Raw genomic sequence first — 19198 nt, forward strand, 5'->3', positions numbered from 1 at the left:
TATTTTCTGCCCACTTCATCTTCTTCAATCAGATTTGTAATCTTTTGGCTTCTATTTGACTTCTGTTATTGTCTAAACACACATTGAATTCAAAATACTTCTTTTTTTTTTTCTTTCTTTTTTTTTGAGACAGGGTCTGGCTCTTTTACTCAGGCTGGAGTGCAGTGGTGTCATCATAGCTCACTATAACCTCCAACTCCTGGGCTCAAGCTGTCCTCCTGCCTCAGCCTCCCTAGTAGCTGGAACTACAGGCGCGCACACCACCATGCCTGGCTAGTTTTTCTATTTTTTGTAGAGACGAGGTCCTCACTCTTGATCAGGCTGGTCTTCAACTCCTGACTTCAAGCAATCCTCCCACCTCAGCCTCCCAAAGTACCAAGTTTGCAGATGTGAGCCACGGCGCCCACTCAAATTTAAAATATCTGATAATTTCTGGTCTCGCATTTTTCTTAAACCCATGAATTTGTGCCTTTCCAAGAAACTCAGCAACAGCGAGGGGAGGAAAAAGTAACATATGTGGTAATACTGTAATACCTTATCGTAAGGCATGAGGGATTGTGGCTGAAGAACACTGAGGCTGGAAACAGCAGAACTGTGATGTACTAGTCAGAGGACCATGACTTCTTCATTCGCCTTGATGATTCAAATCAGCACATTTGTAAAACAATAATTCCTACCTCACCTATGTGATAGGTATGGGTCATATCTTGCAGTAGTATTCAGAATTGCTTCAACTGCTTTGCCAAGGAATAAATAGACTTTATGGAATGGCACAGGCACGCCTACTCATTCCAAAAATAAATTTCACTAAATAGAACTTACTGTTTCTATAAGTGATGGGCCTTGATATTTTATCTTCTTCTTAAAAACTGTTAGTTGCAAAAGTAAATTGATTTCCTGACACATAAATCTGGGTCAGATTGAAGAACACTGTCGTGTTAGACTCTTTGGGTACCACTTATCATTGCTATTCTCCTTAGCACCAGAGCCACTCTGTGTAATGGAAAGTCTTATACAAGAGGGATGACACAGAGTCTAATCAGAACATGGTGTTACCTAGCTGAACCACAGAAAACCACTCAGTCTGTCCTAGTATAGTACTGTTTTCACAATATATCCTTCTATTGTAACAGATACATAGGGACAGTATGATTATGTGGAGACAGGAAAAATGTAGGTAGAATTTTTATTTAGCTGACAGGTTGAATGATATCCTGACTATAATAATAATGACAATAGTTCTAATTTATTATTTACTTTGTGCCATGGACTTCGTCATTTTTATTGCATTTGATTCTCACAGCTATCCAGAAAGGTAGATATTATATTATATTTTTGCAAATGCAAAAACCATGCCTTAAGGCAATTAATCAACTTGCCCAAAGTAGTACAACTAGTAAGCATTCAAATGTCTGACATTACACCCTGTGCTCTTTACCGCTACCCATGAAGTCCAGTGTGAGCTTTGGAGGCAAAGGGTCCTGAGTCATGTCACTGCCACCTCTTGACTATATGACTCTGAGCCTCAGTTTTCTCCCTACAAAATGAAAAAGAACACATGCACTTCATATAGCCATGGTGAGGAGTAAGGAAAGAGTTTAATAGCCAATTAGTAAAACTGATTAAGAATAGAGAAACACAGGACCATTAGTAATGGAGATGACATGGCTGGAAGAGACTGTGAAGTCTTCCCTCTTGTCAATAGCTGGAACCATACATACCAAAGTGTAAGCGGTTTGTTTCTCCACAGCATCGCCAATAGGAAAAATGATCAAACTTTTTTTTTGTTTGCCAAACTGTGGGAGAAGAAATAGTATATCAGTTTTCATTTACATTTATCATATTATGTTATAAATTTTAAATTTTTTAATTGACAAATAATGTACCTATTTATGGGGTAGATAGTGATGTTTTGATACATATAATGTAAAATCATCAGATCAGGGTAATCTATCACCTCAAATATTATTATTTCTTTGTGTTGGGAACATTTAGTATCCTCCTAGCTATTTAAAGCCATATATAAATTATATATATTTATACACACACACATATATATATTTATATGTTTTTCTTTTTTTTTTTGAGATAAGAGTCTCGCTTTGTCGCCCAGGCTCAAGTGCCGTGGCGTCAGCCTACCTCACAGCAACCACTTTTTTCTTTCTTTTTTTTTGAGACAGGGTCTTGCTCTTTTACCCCGGCTGGCATGCAATGGTGTCATCATAGCTCACTGCAACCTCCAACTCCTGGGCTCAAGCAATCCTCCTGCCTCAGGCTCCCTGGTAGCTGGGGCTACAGGCATGCACCACCACGCCTGGCTAATTTTTCTATTTTTAATGGAAACAGATCTCACTCTTGCTCAGGCTGGTCTCCAACTCCTGATCTCAAGTGATCCTCCTGCCGCAGCCTCCCAGAGTGCTAGGATTACAGGTGTGAGCCGAGTGAAACCATGTAATATATTATCGTTAACTATAATCATTCTACGCTGCTAGTAGAATTTTTTTAATCAATGAATTTTTGTGGATTTTTCTTATCCATAGAAAATATCCCTTAGACTATTTTTGAATTAAAGGTAGTTACTTCTGATGTTCTAGAAATTCACCTGCCCAAGAGGCACTGGAATGGTCCTACTGACTTATGGGAAAATTCTCAGAGCTCCATTTCATTTTAGCTCTTAATAAGATCACAGCTCATTTTCAATTGAAATTTCTCATTTGAGGTTTAGTACTTTCTTCAGTGCCGTTGGAGTTTGAATGATGCTGTAAACTGACAGTTGCCTCTGAATCAACTGCTATCTCCATGGTGACGGAATTCTTTGTATATATACCTGTAAGAAACTCAACTTGTCCTGACGATACTTCAGTATATTTGTCAATATACTGGGCTAAAAGAAACATTTTCTTTTTAAATACTTGTTTTTAAATAAAAGTCATGGTTTTGACTAGAATTAGCTCTTGCTTTTCAAAGCAGCTCTTGGAATTTATTCACCAGTTGCCTGCTTTTGCCAAAATGACAATGTCGTTGAGACGGGAACTCTGTGCCGTCATGGCGTTTGCGGTGGTGGAAAGAGCAGGAACCATAGTTTTGAATGATGGTGAAGAGGTTAGTAAATACTTCTACCACTTAAAAAGTTTCTTATTGAGGATCTCTCAATATAGCAGTTGAACAACCCATTTCTTTCTCTTCCTTTTAAAAACTCAACAAGTTTGAATAAATCAAGAACCATGATACCCTTATGTCACAGAATTCCAAATCCATTAATCTTATTTTTCATTATTTGCAGTATTTATTATAATTTAATACTGATAGAAATTTTTTGATATTAACTTTTCAGTTTTCGCAACTTAAATGTTCATAAATATAATGCATTTTGTTAGACAAAATGATATTCTTATTGAGGCAATAGTTACCATATTATCTTGTTTACATGTGCTTTGGGGGACAGAAGAAATTTTTTGTTTTGTGTCATTTTAGAGAAGAAGAATCCAAAGTCAAATTAAAAGGGCACAATGATACATACTCTGTGCTAGACACATGAAAATATGTAGATATGTGGTTGTGTTTTATTCTTTGTTTTGTGAACTTGTTAAGCAGTTTATTTCACTTGTTATTTGTTCCATCTTAAAAATGGAAGATGTGCTAAATCATTTTTGGGGACCATTCTAGCACTTACAGATTATGAGCATGATGTTATATTTTATGCTTTTTCTTTCTTTCTTTTTTTTTTTTTTTTGATTAGCTGGACTCATGGTCAGTGATTCTCAACGGTTCTGTGGAATTGACTTATCCAGATGGAAAAGCAGAAATATTATGTATGGGAAATAGTTTTGGTGTCTCTCCTACCATGGACAAAGAATACATGAAAGGAGTAATGAGAACAAAGGTGGATGACTGCCAGGTATAAAATATCATTAAAAATGCATATTTTATTCTTGAAAAAGAACATTTATATGCAGTTGTGATAAGACTCTTATGTCTATGTAAATATGCAGGTAAAATTTTAATGTACAACTATTACTTTTAGTCTGATTGTGCCCGGGGAAATTAAAAATTAATTTCCATTTAAGTCATTTGAACTCCACAGAGCTATGTGTTCTGTTTTTTTAAAAAAATGTTCTACAAATACAGTATTTAAAAATTGCCATCAATAATATCCATCAAAAATATGGAAATAAACGCGCATCATGAAAAGAAATAAGTACATTAATAAAGATGATATGGTACAGTTATGCAATGTTTTTACTTAAATACCTATAGAGTTGATTTTAGAAGAAGAGTCATGGAAATTCATCATAGTATGAATCAGTAGAAAAACTTGCTAGTCAAATAAATGCTAATAAAAAATATTTGATAACAAAATAATGATGATATTATATTAATATTCATTATTTAAAAGCATTTAATAATGGACTAGAGAAAATGTTAAGACCAAATGTGAAATTTAATTAGATTGATTTCACTGGTAGCCTCTGTATTACTGAGAAATTTAAGATACTTTTGTTATTAATTTATAATTTATGTCTTCTAAAAGCATTTGTCTTTGAAAGATAAAATGTTTTAAAGTAAATAATCAAAAGTTTAACTTAGAGTAATTAATGTTAAGTACTCATTGTATTTATTAGTCTGCAGTTTGAAAGACATCTGAATATGGTTTATTCTAAAAGAACATAATTGAATTTTTATAGTGTCAGATCACTGTAAAATGGTGTCACTCATTTAAATATTCATTGTTGGCATTTTACTTACCAAAAGAAACATGACCATTGCTATACACAAAATAATCTTACCTATAGAATCAAAATAATTTTGCCAGATAATTCCTTCAGCAAGCAAAAAAAAAAAAGCTAGGAATTCAGTGTTTTAAAGGTGTAATGCCAGAAAAGCATTCTCTATATAGTCAACTCTCAATTATTTGATATATACAGGAAAACAAAACAGTAGCTAAATCCTTAAGACTTTATTTGCCCTGGGAATGTGCAATTAAAAGGGGTTATGTGATATTTTAACTCTGGAATGGTACTCCAAAAAATAATAAAAGCAGAGTCAAAACAAGTTAGAAAATTGGTAACGGTTTTTCCATCCTACTGTCTTATCAGTTCTCCCCCGAACCCTTTCGATGTTGAGATCACAATAAGACTGGAGTCAGAATCTCTGTTGTTAAAGGGCAAGTAAAAGTTACTTCGTTTTTGAGAATTCCAACTGTTACATTCACAGTTGGTCAAATGCTTTCTGTTAGAAATTTTATGATTGTGGGGCTGAAATGATGTTAGAGGCATAGGAATATTTCAGAATAATTGATAAAAACGTTATCTGAATATTACGGAGTGCTTACGTCACATCAAATGTAGCAGGTAACATTAGCTATGTAGGAGCTCTGGGAAAGGAAGGGGAGGTAGGGGTGATGTTAGGGAAGAGGGTCTAGCCTGTTTACAGAATGAGGGATTGGTAGGAAACACAGATGGTCAGCAAGGGTAGAGTTCAATTCAAAAAAAACTCTGATTAAGACGTATAGATTCCTGGGCCGGGCGTGATGGCTCACACCTGTAATCCTAGCACTCTGGGAGGCCGAGGCAGGTGGATTGCGCGAGGGTCAGGAGTTCAAGACCAGCTTGAGCAAGAGCGAGACCCCGTCTCTACTAAAAAAATAGAAAGAAATTAGCTGGACAACCAAAAATATATATATAGAAAAAATTAGCCGGGCATGGTGGCACATGCCTGTAGTCCCAGCTACTTGGGAGGCTGAGGCAGAAGGATTGCTTAAGCCCGGGAGTTTGAGGTTGCTGTGAGCTAGGCTAATGCCATGGCACTCACTCTAGCCCAGGCAACAGAGCAAGACTTTGTCTCAAAATAAATAAATAAATAAATAAAATAAAAAGTAGTGTTGGGTGAGAAAGCAGCTTGCTATGAATAAATGGAAAGTTGACTATACTATATGTTGATTGAAGTTTGAGTTTATTTCATTCATTGTTTTAATTTTTCTACCTAAGTATAAATTATTATGTCATGTGCTCAAAAGAAAATAATCCTGTGACATAAACTGCCATGGACCTTTTATAAATGTAATCCTGTTTGAATTTTTAGTTCATCTCAGGGTACTAAGATTACACAGTACTTTCATGTGTTTATTAGTTGTCTGAAAGTCTAAGACCTCACTAAAACAATGCACAGATTTTTCAACAGACTTCACCATACCAGTTAAAATTAGATTTTACCTGTGAATTTCATCTTAGATCTACAGATTTCTTCAAGAAAAAATAAGTTGCTATTTTAAAAAGATAAATATTTTCAACTAAAATTCATTTCTTTTTAGATACCAGTTCTATATGATCATATTAGAAATTCAGTTGGGATCTTTTTTTCTTTTTGGATGATATTTCAGTTTTTACAAAAGAAATGCCAAAATGTCCGTCTAGACACCAGGAATTCCAAATCAAATTTATTCTAATTTCTTTAATGTCTTTAGTCAAGAAAATTAATTTTAGCATATTTCTCTTTAAAAAGCATTTTTCCATCTATTTATCTACTTATTCACTCTGGGATATATTTCTTTTTTAGAGGACAAATGAGAAATGATGCTTTAACCATGTTTGCTAAAACTGACGGTAAGAAAGAACACCTAAAATTATTTGGCGATAAAACCTTTTTAAATCTCCTCTACAGATTTGGGGAACAATTTTGCTGCTCTATAAATAGAAATAAAGATAATTTTAAGTTAAGAGACTAAAGATCATATTTTTGAAAACATACATGCCTGTGGTCAGGGTTATGGAAATGGGTTTTTTAAAAAGGTATTTTTAAAAATTGAATGAAACTATGCATAATAATGTACAAAAACACCTTTTTGAATTTTAAACTTTTTGATTCTAAATGCTTAATAGAAAAATTAGTGAGATTATGTCAGCCAACTCAGTGGGAGAAACCTGATATTGCAATATGTTGTTTCTCTTATGACTTGCTGTTCTACTTCTTAAAAAAACTATTGATTATGCAGAAAGTATGGAAAATATAGAAAAGGACATTAAATAAAAGGAAAGTTGCTCATAATTTGCATTGCTCAGAAATAATATTAACATTTTATTATGTTTCCCTCCAAAATTTTGTGTGTGCAGGTATAAGTTTTTAAAAACTTAGCCAGCATGTAATTAGGAGGCTGTTTCTTCATCTGTTCGGCAGGGATAAGAGTACCTTCCTCATGGGATGACTAGGAGAACAAATTAAGAAAGTTCCTGCATGGCTACCATAATATGATGTGATTATGATGATGATGTTCTTGTCATTATGACTATTATTACAACATTTAGTACTGTATCTTTTAAAAACATTTAATAGGATCATTAAAGCCAGAGTTCTACATGATTTGGGGTGGTTGCATCATATTTTATCTTATGTACAATCTAATTTAACTACCTTCTTATGTTTCATCTTCTTCATATTAAAAGAGAAAAAGAAATGTCATAATTATTTCCGTTCCCAAATGATTTCTTAAATCAGAATAAATTGTTCAAAATTTAAGGAAAGTAATTTTTATTTGTTCAACTGTCTGTTCTTCTCTCCTCACTGGCCTCTGGTTAATTTGAGTAGTAAGTGGTTTCTATAATTCATTCTTAACTTTCTTTAAAACTACTAAGACATGTAATTATTTGAATGGTTTGTCCTAAGCTCTGAATTTTTTAATATTTGGGGTCGTGAAGGAGTGATTAATTGATATGCATATTGTTAACTTTAAGAGCAACGATTACCGTTAATGATGTGAAGCTATGACAAATGTGTGGCTTATTTTGTAACCTTCCTTGAACATGCTTTCTAAAAATGGTGTCTCATCAATATAGCTAGCAAATTTATGTATCCACTCCATTAGGTATCTTTGAATGTAGTTTTTATTTAAAACCATTCTTATTTAAAGCTGTTGCTGTTTAAATCTTTAAACTTTTTAAAAGTCACTAAATGATAATTAAATTTTTGTATGTGTCCTCCTAGGGTTCCTCTCCCCCCATTCCCCCGTCAGTGTTTTTAACTGAAAGGAGCATGAAAAAGGACTCTTCTAATTTTGTCTGCTGAGTTTTACAATTGTTATGATTTTGAATGTAAAATACATATAAATATTCTAAAAGAGAAACTTTTCGTGACCAAGGAAGAAATGCATTAAAAGTCGAGAAGTCTGATTAGTGTGCATTACTGCATTAATTTAGAAAGTAATTCTCAAAACAGGGGAAAATGTCAGTTTTAAATAATTAAAACACTGAATTATTAGTACTGCTAGGTCTTTTGCAAGCACTTTATCACATGTGACTTATGTGTTATTCCAGTTCGTCTGCATAGCCCAGCAAGATTATTGCCGTATTCTCAACCAAGTGGAAAAGAACATGCAAAAAGTTGAAGAGGAAGGAGAGATTGTTATGGTGAAAGAAAACCCAGAACGTGATCAAACTGGAACAAGAAAGGGACACATTGTCATCAAGGTAAGACAAAGAACCACCCCTGCGTCCCATAGAATGGATTTTTTTTGGTAGTATCACTTGTGGCAATTTAGGTTTTTATCAGTTTTTGTTTTATTTTATTTAATGAATTTATCTATTTCTATTTTGAGACAGGGTCTTCTCTGTTGCCTGGGCTAGAGGGCAGTGGCAGGATCATAGCTCACTGCAAACTCAAACTCCTGGCTCTAAGCAATCTCCTGCCTCGGCCTCCTGAATAGCTATGACTATAGGCATGCACGACCATGCCCAGCTAATTTTTAAATTTCTTCTTTTGGTAGAGACAAGGTCTCGCTGTGTCACTCAGGCTGGTCTCAAACTCCTGACCTCCTGATTTTTTTTTTCATTTTTAATCCTAGTATCTGTTAACGGTTATCAGTTATAAAAAAACTTCGTATTTACTGATGAGTAGTTTTATTAATTATTGTCTGTGTTGCTACCTAGTTCATTTTATGTTGAAGGGTTGAAATCAAGATACCATATAAATGTTAAATATTCGGGGTAGTGATTAAACCTTTGATTTGCTACAGGACACCTCAGAAAGCTTAACGATGCATTTGGTGGAAGAGCATTCAGTAGTAGATCCAACATTCATAGAAGACTTTCTGCTGACCTACAGGACTTTTCTTTCTAGCCCAATGGAAGTGGGCAAAAAGTTGATGGAGTGGTTTAATGACCCGAGCCTCAGGGATAAGGTTGGAACTATACTGTTTTGGCTCTTAAATATGAAATGTTCAAATGTAAACCTGAAGATACTTTTAATGCATATTTTTGTTCCATGAGTTATATTCAGATTCATTTAATACAAGAATTTACTTCTTAAGCAAAAAAAAGGTGATACAAATATTAGTTTTTATTATACATTTCTAAGTTCAGCCCTAGAAATGTCTTTTTTTCTTTAAATGCCAAGGCCAATAGATGGGCCACCAAATGCCTAAACTTTAATTGTACTGGGAGTATGTTAAAAGATAACCAAACATCCGGATTCCATGGGAATCTGCATTCTCTAGTTTGGTAGACAGTGTACCTCAGATATAAGTTACAATTTCTAAATTGGCACCAAAGCAGCATTTCATGACAGCCAATGCTGCCTGTAGGCTCTAGCAATATAATTTTAAGGAGACTAGAGACCATCTTTAGCAGCTCTGGAGAGCTCTGTCAAGGTCAGATTGGATGATAAATTACATAGTCTTATCTCCTTCCTTTTACAACCTATTCCCTTAGAGATCTTTCTAGGCTTTTTAATACTATTCATTCTCTTGGTCTCGTTTGTTCTTCTACCTGTATTTTTTAGTTTCTGTCTTTTTTTCTATTAACCTAGCTTGGTTTGATTATACCTTTGCTTTTCTTTTGATCTGTTTCAAATGTGTTTTAATAGTGAATCAAGATGCAAGTTAAATACTTTCACAGATTCAAAACCCTTCCTGGCAAAGCAACATAGTCTACATCCAAAGTATAAATATATATTTTCAGAAGGTCATCTTTTGACATAAATAAAATGCTTGTTGAAGGTTTGATTGTTATTTTTCAGTACTATTAGGTCAATTGAAAATTAGATCTCTTTTTTGAAATGACTTTAGTCACATTTTCACCATGAAGAAGAACACTTATTGAAAATTATTAAATTTTCAGGTTACACGGGTAGTATTATTGTGGGTGAATAATCACTTCAATGACTTTGAAGGAGATCCTGCGATGACTCGATTTTTAGAAGAATTTGAAAATAATCTGGAAAGAGAGGTACTCTTTGTGTTTTTTCTTTTAACAAAAAATCAGCTTTAATTTCATTCATTCATCCTGTCTGAATTGACACCACTCTTTCTGAACTCTTAACAGAAAATGGGTGGACATCTAAGGCTGTTAAATATTGCATGCGCAGCTAAAGCAAAAAGAAGATTGATGACATTAACAAAACCATCCCGAGAATCTCCTTTGCCTTTTATTTTACTAGGAGGCTCTGAGACGGGATTTGGAATCTTTGTTGACAGTGTAGATTCAGGTAGCAAAGCAAGTGAAGCAGGCTTGAAACGTGGAGATCAGGTACGCTATTTCTAAATCCAGATTTAAGGGTGAATTTTGGGGTCTTTGTTTTCCTTTAGTGCGTTGTGATACTGACATTAATTTTATAATTTCATTTTTAGATACTAGAAGTAAATGGTCAAAACTTTGAACAGATTCAGCTGTCAGAAGCCATGGAGATTCTTAGCAATAACACATATTTATCTATCACTGTGAAAACCAATTTCTTTGGTAAGTATTATTACCTACTTTCATTTTTTTCTTGGTCTTTTTTTACATTTAGTTATTGAATGAATAAAAGACATTTTTAAAAGTAATATTTCAAACATAAGAACTATAGTAAAATGCATAGATGAGGTCTAAGTCCAAATCTGACTTGAAGACCATAAAAGTTATGTTTAATATCTTTTTATTGATAAATGAAATATTTTACAGATAAATACTAAAGTACCTATAGATTAAAGCATATACTGTTTTTTAAACTTATTCCGATAGAGCAATGTGCAAAGCAGATTCTTGGTGTCATTCATTTACAGCAGTCGTGTTTGTCTACAGGATTGCAATTTTGATAGCCGAAGTCTGTGCTTCTCATACATTTCTAAGTCCACCATTGCTTTGGAGTTCTTTAGATTTCCTATAATTAGCACTTTGTGGTGTTTCTATTTATTTTAGTATTTAAGGAACTTTTAACAAGATTGTCAGAATGGAAAGGAGATGGTGCCCCTCACCTTCCTAAAACTGGTGACATCAAAAAGGCCAGCCGCTACTCCATTTCAGATCTTGCTGTAGATGTGGAACAGGTGACAGGACTTGAAAAAGTGAGTAAGAAAAGCAAAGCCAAGACTGTTGGAGGAAGGAAGAAGCTAAAAAAGAAGATACTCAACATGACTCAGATCAGTATCTTACCACAGAAACCATATAAGTGAGTGTCTGTGTAAATTTTCTGTACGTTATTTTATTGTGTTAAAATGATACACAAAGGTAGTGATGTAATTAATGTTTTGCATGAGTCTACTGTTTTAAGCTTTTATGGCTGAGCTATTTTAGAGAAGTAATATTAAACAATCAAGTTAGTTTTAATCCCATTTTTGCTACTTAATTGCCCACTCCCAATCTTCATTAGAGGATAGTCTAGCACTTCCCCATTTGAATTTTTTTCGTCTGGACTTTTTAAAAAGTGTGTGTGTGTGTGTGTGTGTGTGTTTGTGTTTGACTCCTGTGTCCCCCAGGAAGATTTAGAATTGTTTTTGCTACTGTATTGTTGTTTCCTGGTATCTTCTCTACCATCAGCATCTGCTCTTTACCATTCAAATCATTGCTTCATCCAGTTGTCACTGTTCATCCCTGCCACTCTCTTTTGCCCCTCACTCTTCTATTTTCAGTTATTTAAGTGTTGTGGAGACATCAGCAACCAAGCACACAACTACTTTGATTCTTTCTGATCAACTCTGTAGTCAGAATGTTAGGTGTATTCTTGAGTTTCTTCTTGGCTATTTGTGCCAGAAGCTCAGGCCAGACAAAGTTGCAGGTGTCTCTTGATACTTTTTTAGCTTTGCTTGTTTGTTTACTTCTTCGTTTTAGCTCCTTCTTGAGTCTAGGGATATTTTATTAAAAACGCAGTTACCATCAGCCCGTGTTTTGTTTTGTTTTGTTTTGTTTTCTTTCATTGTTTTTTTGAGACCTGGTCACACTCTGTAACCCAGGCTGGTCTTGAACTCATAGCCTCAAGTGAGCCTGCAGCCTTGGCCTCCCAAAGAGCTGGGATTACAGGCATGACTCTCCACATCCAGCCTGTCAATTTTTTTTTTCATGTGAAGGAACTCAATATGCCACATTTAAGGATATATTCCTCAAACTACAATGATATAAAAGAGGATGGGCATGGTGGCTCATGCCCAGCACTTTGGGATGCTGAGGCAGGAGGATCCTTTGAGGTCAGGAGTTCAAGACCAGCCCGGGCAACATAGGGAGACCTTATGGAGCACAACTGTAGTCAAGGTGGGAGGATCGCTTGAAAACCCAAAGTTTCAGGTTACAGTGAGCTATGATCAAGCCACTGCACTCTAGTCTGGGCGGCAGAGCAATACCCTGTTTCTAAAAAAAATAAAACAAAATGCACACACACAAACACACACACACGAGATAACTTGAAAACATATAGGTTAATTTCTTTCCTTGATAATTTAATAAGTCTAAAGAGAAGTAGTAGACACAGACATTCAGGACTACATCAAGCATTTCTTTTACTTTTTAAAAAACTTCCATTTCAGGCTGGGCACGGTGGCTCACACCTCTGATCCTAGCACTTTGGGAGGCTAAGGCAGGAATATTGCTTGAGGCCAGGAGTTTGAGACCAGCATGGGCAACATAGCAAGACCCCATCTCTGCAAAATATATTTTAAACAGTTAGCCAAGCGAGGTGGTGTGCACCTATATAGTCTCAGCTCCTCGGGAGGCTGAGGCAGGAGGATCACCTCAGCCCAGGAATTTGAGGTTGTACCTTTCACTCTAGCCCAGGCAACAGAGTTGAGAGCCTGTCTCGAAAAAGAAAAAGAAAAAATTCCATGTGAAATAAAATTTTAATCCACAGATTAGAGATATGATTTAAAATATACTACTGATGGGCTAAGTGTCAAACTTGTGTTGTCTCCATTGAACTACAGAGTAATGATTGGTAGTTTTGTATCGGCTAAGGAAGACTTCTGTTGCAGAGTCCTAAGGATAAGGAAAGACTATGATGGTTTTATTTATAACCTCAAGGGTATGTTTCTATTGAGTAAGTTTCTAAGAGACAAGGGATTAGGGCAGCTGGCATTTACAGAAACTAGGATTTGATTTTTAAAATGACCCTTCTTGAAGAAAAATTTATTTTTAAATGGATCAAAAAAAAACTTACCAAAATGCAGAATTATTAGCAGCACAATAACAAAAAAAGATCTCAGAGTCATACTAAATACAACTCTCTGAAGAGATACTCAAAAGCTAGACAAGGGAAAGAAAAGACAATTAGTTATATTGACACTGAAAAAACTAAGATATTTACAGGAAGGCTCAGTAAACGGTCTGATCCATGATACTGGTAATAGACTTGGTTTAATAGTAGCTACTATTTAAGCTTTTCTAGAAATCAGCGTGTTTATGAAAAAAGTTTTTTTTTTTTACAAATCTGCTAAACTAGTAAGTCAAAGAAACCTAGATGTAATATACTGTTGGGTTTGTTTTTTTCTGTCAAACCTCATCAGTATTACAGAAGTTAAGATGCTGGAGAGAAAGACTGTTGAACCCAGAGGAAAGAAGGAATAAGTCAATAGATTTGATTTTAATTTATGTCTTGACTTTAATAGAAAGTTCTTGTCCTTGCTTATTTGCCTCTATAACTTCCATTTTCCAAAGAAGTAAAGACAAGGAATGTGGCTAGATTTTTTTTTTTTTTTTACCGCAACCACTCAAAACAGTAGGTATTATGATCAAGCCCTAATGTATGAAAACATAATTCATATTAAATGTCTTCATTTTATTTATGATGCCTTAGTTTATTTTTTTTTTTTTGAGACAGAGTGTCACTTTGTTGCCCGGGCTAGAGTGAGTGCCGTGGCATCAGCCTAGCTCACAGCAACCTCAGACTCCTGGGCTTAAGCGATCCTACTGCCTCAGCCTCCCTAGTAGCTGGGACTACAGGCATGAGCCACCATGCCCGGCTAATTTTTTTGTATATATATTTTTTAGTTGGCCAGATAATTTCTTTCTATTTTTAGTAGAGACGGGGTCTCACTCTTGCTCAGGCTGGTCTCGAACTCCTGACCTCGAGCGATCCACCCGCCTCGGCCTCCCAGAGCTAGGATTACAGGCATGAGCCACCGCGCCCGGCCTATGATGCCTTAGTTTAAATCCCAACCTCAGTATAATTTTCTTGTTTCTCATTTCAAGGTCTTTATAGAAACTAGTTAGAACTATAACCATTAGCTTGTGATCTAGTTGTTTTTGTGTGTGTATGCTTATTATTTTGCTTGGTCTTTTGTTTTAGAAACAGTTGACGCCTCAAACTAGAAATCATTTTTATGTATTATTAAATCATGTTTCAAGAGTTGTTCACAGTAACAGGTGTTTTATAAATGGAAATGAATTTTTATCTATCAACCAGTATTTCTCTGGGAATTTAAATGTGTAACTAGAAATTTTGAGGAGGGAATTAAAAGTGAGTCATTGGATTTCCATTGCTTTTTATTTGATACTAGGAAATGTCATCATGCAAGACTGTTTTTTTATGCTGTGTATAATTAAGAAATAATGTCTGTGTCTGGGTATCCTTACATTTGACTCCATAGTGATCTCATTTTTCTCCTCTAAAACAATGGAGAATACAATTAGGACAGTTTGGGTTTTTCCCTCTTTTCATTTTACTCAATTTCTTCAGGTCTTGAAGATCAAATTATAAAACAATTTATCATTCTCATGCAGAACTATCAGTTGAGTGCCGCTAAATGCATTCTCTGTAACGTACCTTTTCTTAAATCCATTTTCATGAGAAGCGAGAACTTATATTTTGTTGAATACATTTCTCTAACAAGCTACTAATATTTATTATAGCTCATCTAGTTAAAAAAATAGGTTCTACAGAAACATACTATATACTTAAGAAACAGCAAAACAAATTGGATACATTTAAAAAGTACGTGCTTTTACAGTCTTCAACCAAATTTATTAATGACATATTACATTAATTGCAAGTTTTATAGAATAGGGTTTGTTTACGGTCTGTTTCTTTATATGGCGATAACTTACAACACTTTAAGTTACTGATAATTTATTTTCTAATTTTCCTCTTTGTTCAGTGATATTGAGATTGGTCAGTCTCAAGATGACAACATAGTAGGATTAAGGCAGACAAAGCACATCCCAACTGCATTGCCTGTCAGTGGGACCTTATCATCCAGTAATCCTGATGATGTATTGCAGTCACATCATCGCATTTTAGATTTTAGTGCTACTCCAGGTAAGCATCACCAATACTTCTTTTGTTTCCCCTTCTAACATAATGGTAATGCTAGACGTATCTCTCTTGGTTTGGCATGGATTATATCAGATGCCCAGAGTCAAGATGAACCTTAAGTTTCAAGCAGCTGGAACCAGTTCTTTTTATATTCTGCAGACTATTTTGATATGGCCGTGGGCAAATTAATTTCTCCGAACTTGTTTCCTCTTTCATAACATGAAGACAGTACATACCATGAAGTTATTACTAAGTCTTATCCAGTAAATAAAGTAAAAGGTATATTTTAGGTCAACTTAACGGTTTTTTCAATATAATAAAGATTTACTCTAGATTTAAATTTCTTTGTTTTGATACAAACATGACAGTCTTGTGTGCTGCTGCTATATACTGATGTGTTTGCAATTGTCTGTAGATCATTCAGTTATTTATAGGGGAAGATGGAAGACGTGTTCTTGATTTAATTTATTAAGAGAGCTATAGTAAGGGAGAGGTGAAATGTCAGCATTACCTTTTTTAGTTTCCCCCCAGATTACTCTGTTTAATTACATTATAATCTATTATTAAACTCCTTTCTACTTACGTGTGACTTTTCTTCCACCCAGACTTGCCAGATCAAGTACTAAGGGTTTTTAAGGCTGACCAGCAGAGCCGATACATCATGATCAGTAAGGACACTACAGCGAAGGAGGTGGTCATGCAGGCTATCAGGGAGTTTGCCGTTACTGCTACCCCGGACCAATATTCGCTATGTGAGGTCTCTGTCACACCTGAGGGAGTAATCAAACAGAGAAGGCTTCCAGATCAGCTTTCCAAACTTGCTGATAGAATACAACTGAGTGGAAGGTATACATTATCTATGTTACTGGATTTCTTCACCTTCAAACTCACATCAAAGTCTAAGAGATAAACACTTTTAAAGTGTATCTTCTTTTTATTTCAGCTTATTATGGGGGTACAAAAGTTCAGGTTATGTGTATTGCCCATGCTCCCCGATCCCCCCGAGTCAGAGCTTCAAGCGTGTCCCTTCCCCAGACAGTGCACATCGCACTCATTACGTAGGTATACACCCATCCCTTCCCCCCACCCCCCACATCTGTCCGACACCCAATTGGTGTTATTCCCAAGTGTGCACTTAGGTGATGATGAGGGAAACCAATTTGCTGATGAGTACATGTGGTGCTTATTTTTCCATTCTTGGGATACTTCACTTAGTAGAATGGGTTCCAACTGTCTCCAGGAGAACAAAAGAGATTCTATGTCACTGTTATTTCTTATAGCTGAGTAATACTCCATGGTATACGTATATCACATTTTACTCATCCACTCATGTATTGATGGGCAATTGAGTTGTTTCCACATCTTTGCAATTGTGAATTGTGCTGCTATAAACATTCGGGTGCTGGTGTCTTTTTTATAGAATGATATTTGTTCTTTTGGGTAGATGCCCAATAATGGGATTGCTGGATCAAATAATGAATAAGTGCCCCTGCAGATTAAACAGTTTTTTTCCTTTTCAGCAAGAATTGCTGTATCAAAGTAAGTGCACACGGTCCACTACTGACCCTGACAAAGATCCTCTAAGAACTTGTTCAAGGACACTGTGACCTGAAAGTTGTTACTGACTCCCAAAGTGATAGCAGTAGCTTCTCGAGGTTGCGCTTTAGGATACTGACCTAGTAGCATGGTCGAGTAAGCTTAATGTAAAGGCACAGGTAAACCCTGATGCTGCCTTCTCCTTGGAAATATGTACGTTCACAGACACATTTTCTAATAACATTCTAGTACCATTTGCTCGTGCATACCTAACTTTTCTAGGAGCTTCACTGGTTTAGTCAGAGACATCTATGACAAGGTGGTTGGGTAAGACTGCCTATTATTATATACCATACTATGAAATACGCATCTTAACTCTGAAACCAAACTTTGGTTGCTACACAGCTGGGTCCTTTGCTGCATAAGTGCTCGTATCATACATGTTACTTGCCAGAAAGCATTGTACCTGATTTTGTCATTCTCTTTAATGTTATTTCCATTGTTAGGAGTGTGTAATTTCATCCTTAAATCACAATGAATGAACGTTGAAAAATGAAATAGTTAAGTTTTGGCTCTCATATAGTGAGTGACTAGGTTCTACACTGACAAATATTATGTAGTTCTGTAAATCATATTTTTTCTATTTTTCTTATGTATTGTTTCATTGTACTTTTTCATATTACAGATTTTTACTTCATTCATTCAAAACTTGTTTTCTTGCTATCAACTATTACTTCCTTATTCTTCTTCATTCTTATTTCCAAACATAAGCAGATAGCTTTTCTCAATTATCATTTGAATATACATTGATAAATCTGTAACTGTGATAGAATTCTACATCTGCATTGAGCTTCAGATTCATGATTCATATTCATTTCTCAAGAAAATCTTTAATGGGTCCATGTCATTGGCCTCATGAGTAACCAAAATGGAGAACGTTAAATCTGTGGATTTATGAAAGGTGTATGTTTTCTGTCATAAATATTTGCCTTGGTGAATTATGCAAAAAAAAAAAAACAAAAACCTTTAACTAGACCCCCACTGTGCTCATTCTGTTTCTGTGTTTCTTCATTTATGGAATTTGGCTTAGAAAAAACATCTACCAACCCTCCCCCCGACAAAAAAAAATCACAAGGCAAATATCTGAATGTTATTTTCAATCAATTGTTTAGAAAAAGATAGGAGCACCAGCCCTGAGTTCTTGTTCCGGCACTGGCAATAACTAGCCATTAATCTTTAGGAGCCTCCGTTTCCTATTCTGAAAAATAGGGATTATACCTGCTCCACTTACACATAGGGTTTTCGTGAAAATCTAGATTAAGTAAAGTTGGATTCATCCAATTTGGACCCATCAGGAATCACAGATTCTCTCTTCACCATGGGAAAATAGAGTGATGACCTGTGCCTGAACTTTCCTGCGTCCTGCTATCGGTCCTATTCCCTCATTTAAGTTGAAAATACAAGCTGTAGCTATTTTCTGTCATTTTTAGCCAAAAAGATAAAATAATTTAGAAAGCAAGAATCGAACGGGAAAGAAGAAAAGGAATTAAACCTGGTACAAATGAAATTCCATGTGATCTGTTTGTTTCCATCACCGACTTCGGGATAGGTGGTTCTATGACGTGGCCACTCAGACAGCACCTGCACTCTCTGCCTTGGTTGAACAGAGCCCTTACATCATTCAATGCAGTGTTCTCTCAAACTTTCCGCAAAAAGTAGCATTCTTCTTTCCAGGCATATCATGAGACTGCTGCTCAGGCTTTAAATCTGGTTTGTTTCTGGTTTGCATAGGTATTATCTGAAAAACAACATGGAAACAGAAATACTTTGTTCAGACGAAAATGCTCAGGAGCTATTGAGAGAGAGCCAGATTTCCCTACTTCAGCTCAGCACGGTTGAAGTGGCCACGCAGCTCTCTCTGCGCAATTTCGAACTGTTCCGCAACATTGAACCTACTGAATACATAGATGATTTATTTAAACTCCAATCAAAGACCGGCTGTGCCAACCTGAAGAAATTTGAAGAAGTCATTAACCAGGAAACATTCTGGGTAGCATCTGAAATTCTGAGAGAGACAAACCAGCTGAAGAGAATGAAGCTCATTAAGCATTTCATCAAGATAGCACAGCACTGTAGGGAGTGCAAGAATTTTAACTCAATGTTTGCAATCATCAGGTAG

General features: G+C 35.5%; 1 protein-coding gene across 1 annotated transcript; it reads left to right on the forward strand.

Annotated features, from left to right (window-relative positions):
* The first annotated feature begins 3758 nt into the window (after nt 1-3758).
* On the forward strand, nt 3759-19198 carry LOC123638815 (rap guanine nucleotide exchange factor 2-like). Its single transcript, XM_045552632.1, has 10 exons — nt 3759-3898; nt 8307-8459; nt 9005-9169; nt 10107-10214; nt 10311-10514; nt 10616-10724; nt 11166-11415; nt 15326-15486; nt 16089-16329; nt 18811-19198. The coding sequence occupies exons 1-10, from the start codon at nt 3815-3817 to the stop codon at nt 19196-19198; spliced, it is 1863 nt and encodes a 620-aa protein (XP_045408588.1). The 5' UTR covers nt 3759-3814.

The sequence above is a fragment of the Lemur catta genome, chromosome 5 (genome assembly GCF_020740605.2).
Source record: "Lemur catta isolate mLemCat1 chromosome 5, mLemCat1.pri, whole genome shotgun sequence".
Taxonomy (NCBI): domain Eukaryota; kingdom Metazoa; phylum Chordata; class Mammalia; order Primates; family Lemuridae; genus Lemur; species Lemur catta.